The sequence below is a fragment of the Microtus ochrogaster genome, chromosome 2 (assembly GCF_000317375.1).
Source record: "Microtus ochrogaster isolate Prairie Vole_2 chromosome 2, MicOch1.0, whole genome shotgun sequence".
Taxonomy (NCBI): Eukaryota; Metazoa; Chordata; class Mammalia; order Rodentia; family Cricetidae; genus Microtus; species Microtus ochrogaster.
This window is the reverse complement of record NC_022010.1, coordinates 3,767,831-3,771,151: the sequence shown is the minus strand read 5'-3', so window position 1 is coordinate 3,771,151 and position 3,321 is coordinate 3,767,831. Positions and strand designations below refer to the sequence as shown.

At 51.9% G+C, this 3,321-nt stretch overlaps 1 protein-coding gene across 2 annotated transcripts in view; it reads right to left on the bottom strand.

Moving 5' to 3' along the window:
- Nucleotides 1-3,321, bottom strand: part of Dao (D-amino acid oxidase) — a 22,129-nt gene that overhangs the window by 3,718 nt on the left and 15,090 nt on the right. For both annotated transcript variants that reach the window (XM_026786474.1, XM_005344251.3), the window contains exons 6-8: nt 2,682-2,736; nt 1,444-1,548; nt 587-669 (exon numbers count right to left, since the gene is read on the bottom strand). In XM_026786474.1, the coding sequence (XP_026642275.1) occupies nt 587-669; nt 1,444-1,548; nt 2,682-2,736 (243 nt within the window). The remainder of the gene's footprint in view (nt 1-586; nt 670-1,443; nt 1,549-2,681; nt 2,737-3,321) is intronic.

Sequence of the window (3,321 nt, the reverse complement as noted above, 5' to 3'; positions counted from 1 at the left end):
CTCTGCCTGGAATCAGCATCTCTGCAATGACAGCGCCACCATGCCATCTCTGCCTGGAATCATCATCTCTGCCATGCCAGCACCACTGTGCCATCGCTGCCTGGAATCATCATCTCTGCCATGCTAGAAACACACTTCATCTTCATCAACACCAAATGTCTTTCCCACTCCACCACCATCAATGACGGCGATCTCCTTAACACTGCCGCTTGACTATATCACGATGACTGTCAACAACCCCATCAGCACCGTCTTTCCCCTTCAATGACCATGCTACTGTCATTCATCACCACTAGTCCTGCCACCCAGGCGCCAAGGTCAACACCATCAGCACAATTGCTCTCCCCTCTCCACCTGCTGCCTTTCTGACCACCTTTGGAGTCACTGCCTGAGTATCAGGGTCTTTGTCCCAGCTTTACACCACTGCCACCAAAAGGAATGCTCAGGATAAAGCCCAATCAGGGTTGAATCCATCCCACCATCCCAGGGATTTCATTGCCTACGCCCATTTGTAAGACAGGTGGATGGAGTGTTAAGAGGCCATGAAAGCTACCCCTCTGTGCCCTTAGATGAGCCAGAGATTTACCCCGGGATGATGTACGGGGAGTTGTAGATGCCACGGCTTGAGTCGTGGGTGAGGATGAAGTGCTTCATCCATGGGGCCTCCACCTGTTGGTTCAAGGCAGTCACAGCTTGTCAGAGAACGAGGCCAGTGGTTTTCCCTTTAGTTTGCTCCCCTCATGACCCTCTAACCCAAAACTGCAGGAGGGTCACCTGACAGACAGCTCTCCTTGCTCCCCGGAGTATCCTGGGTCTTCACCCCATGTCTGTGGAAAAACCTTAGCCCACAGGAGCAAGCACACACACGTATCAACCCACACAAGGAACGTACACACACTCTGCACACATGTCAATGCACATGTGCACATTCACATTAGTGTGTCCACAAACAGGCAAGCATGCACACACATGCCCCACACATCATGATAGGCATGAGACAGTGGTGACACCAACAGACCAGTTAACCTGGGTTCTAATCCTGCACGTGTTACTTGACACCTCCGTGCTCCAGAGCGGCTGTGTTTGATTGACAAAACCTTCTCAAAGGGTTGTAGCAAGGACTAACTGCTACAAGGATTAATTGATCAACTCAGCACAGTGCTTAGGTGCGAATCGGGCACTTGAGAAGCACTTTAAAAGGCTTGCCATTTTCTTTATAACTCAGGCCTGTGCTATGGCTCCCACACGGTAGAGACATCTCCACCCATGCTTTACTACGGGGAAGAAATTCCAAGACAGAACTTTTGGGGTGCAGGGAGTAGGCTAGTCCTTGTTTCTTCAGTAAGTCACCTCCTCGAAGGCTGGAGTCACTTAACAAGACCGCCCACCAGCTTCGGAGTGCTGGGAGCAGGTAAGAAAGCTTTCCATTGACCACAGCCTCACCTGAATGATCTGGCCCCGGCCTGGCTGCAGCAAGGTGTCTGTTTGCAGCGCCCCAGCCCATACGCCTGTACAGTTGATGATCACGTCCGCACCTCCTCTTGCCACCTGGCAGCAGGAACAGTCAAGGAACAGGAAGGAGTGAGGACTGTCCTGGGCCTGCCCCCTCCAGCCGCTTTTGTTATTGTTTGTTGTTTTGTTTTTGGAGACAGGGTTTCTCTGTGCAGCCTCACCTCAGGCCAGCGAGGACGCTGTGAGACCCTAAGGAGAGACTGCTGGGCAGAGAGGACTGTGGAGAGGGAACTTTTCTAAAATCTTAAAGAAAACTTCACATGGCTGGGCGGGCAGTGGTGGCACATGCCTCTAATCCCAGCACTTGAGAGGAAGAGGCAGGCGATCTCTGTGAATTTGAGGCCAGCCTGGTCTACAGAGTGAGTCTCAGGACAGGCTCCAAAGCTACAGAGAGAAACCCTGTCTTAAAAAAAAAATAAACGAATGAATGAATGAATGAATGAATGAATGTTCACATTAAGCCAAGATGACTCCAACCACCATCAGGACCCTTTGGAGCCCATCCTCTTGCCTTCTCTCTGCCAGGATGCTGGCTTCGGCTCTGCCTATGCCCAGAACGCTTGTCAACTCAGACACAGTAAGCACCCTATGCTCCCAGTCCATCCCTGGTGACTCCCTCACAAAGCTATCATGGGCATATAAACTGTTAAGTGTGTTCTGTCTTAGAGCCATGGGGAAGGGGGGCTGTGATAGAGTCAACTGCAGAGCCCACGTGTCGATCAGGGCCAGGCCTAACCCCACGAGCTCAGCACCAGCAGCTGGACATGCTGACCTTTTGCCTGTGCCAAGCATTATTTTGCATTCTGATAAGACGTGGTGGCCCTGACCTCATCATTGTCAATGCTGATGGTGTACCTATGGCATACCATAGTCGAGTGCCTGGACATTGCAGAAATGTCAACCAGGTGTCAGTGGGAAGCATGGGAGAGCCTGAACTGCACCGTGGACTAGAGCTGACTCTAAAACAGACCCGGTCCCTCCAGCCTCTGGGATTCCATTGTTTCCTTCCCTTCTTACCACCAACATCGAGAATGCCCAAGGCCTCCTGGGGTTGAGACCAGGCTTAGAGCCTGGGTCATGCCTGCAGGAGCCCCGATAGTCTAAGAAGGGGTCTCCCACACAGCAGCAGGAAACAGCTTACCTTCCTCCCTCACATCCCTGCCTCTCACCTCTTCAAAAGACTCCACCTTCCGATGGAAGAGCTTCACACCCCTCTCTGTCAACCTGGAATGAAGAGACACATCAAAGCAGCCCCAAATTCTCTTCTTTGCCACATCCCTCCTAGAGGACAGCACAGGGAACATTCTAGTGGACATAGCCCCATGTGTCCCAATGTAGCCATTTAGTTCACGGGCACCCAACTGGACCAGTGGCCTGAAAAGCATCCTTCTAAAAACAAGGTCCTCTTGGAGGCCCTACCCCTCACTGAAAGTCACAGAGCGAGGTGTGCACTGGGATTGGAACACAGACCCCGTCTCTCTCTCTCTCACAGAGCGAGGTGTGCACTGAGATTGGAAAACACACCCCGCCCTGTCTTTCTCACAGAGCGAGGTGTGCACTGGGATTGGGACACACACCCCGCTCTCTCTTTCTCACAGAGCGAGGTGTGCACTGTTGAAATAAGAGTGGCGGGGCTGCTTCCCCGGCACCCCAGCCGCCTGGCTAGTTCATGCCCCGAAATAACAACACACAAATTGTTTTAAATTCATTTAAGCACTGCTTGGCCCATTTCTATCTAGCCTCTTCTAGGCTAATTCTCACATATTAATTTAGCCCATTTCTAATCATCTGTGTTGCACCCCAAGGTGC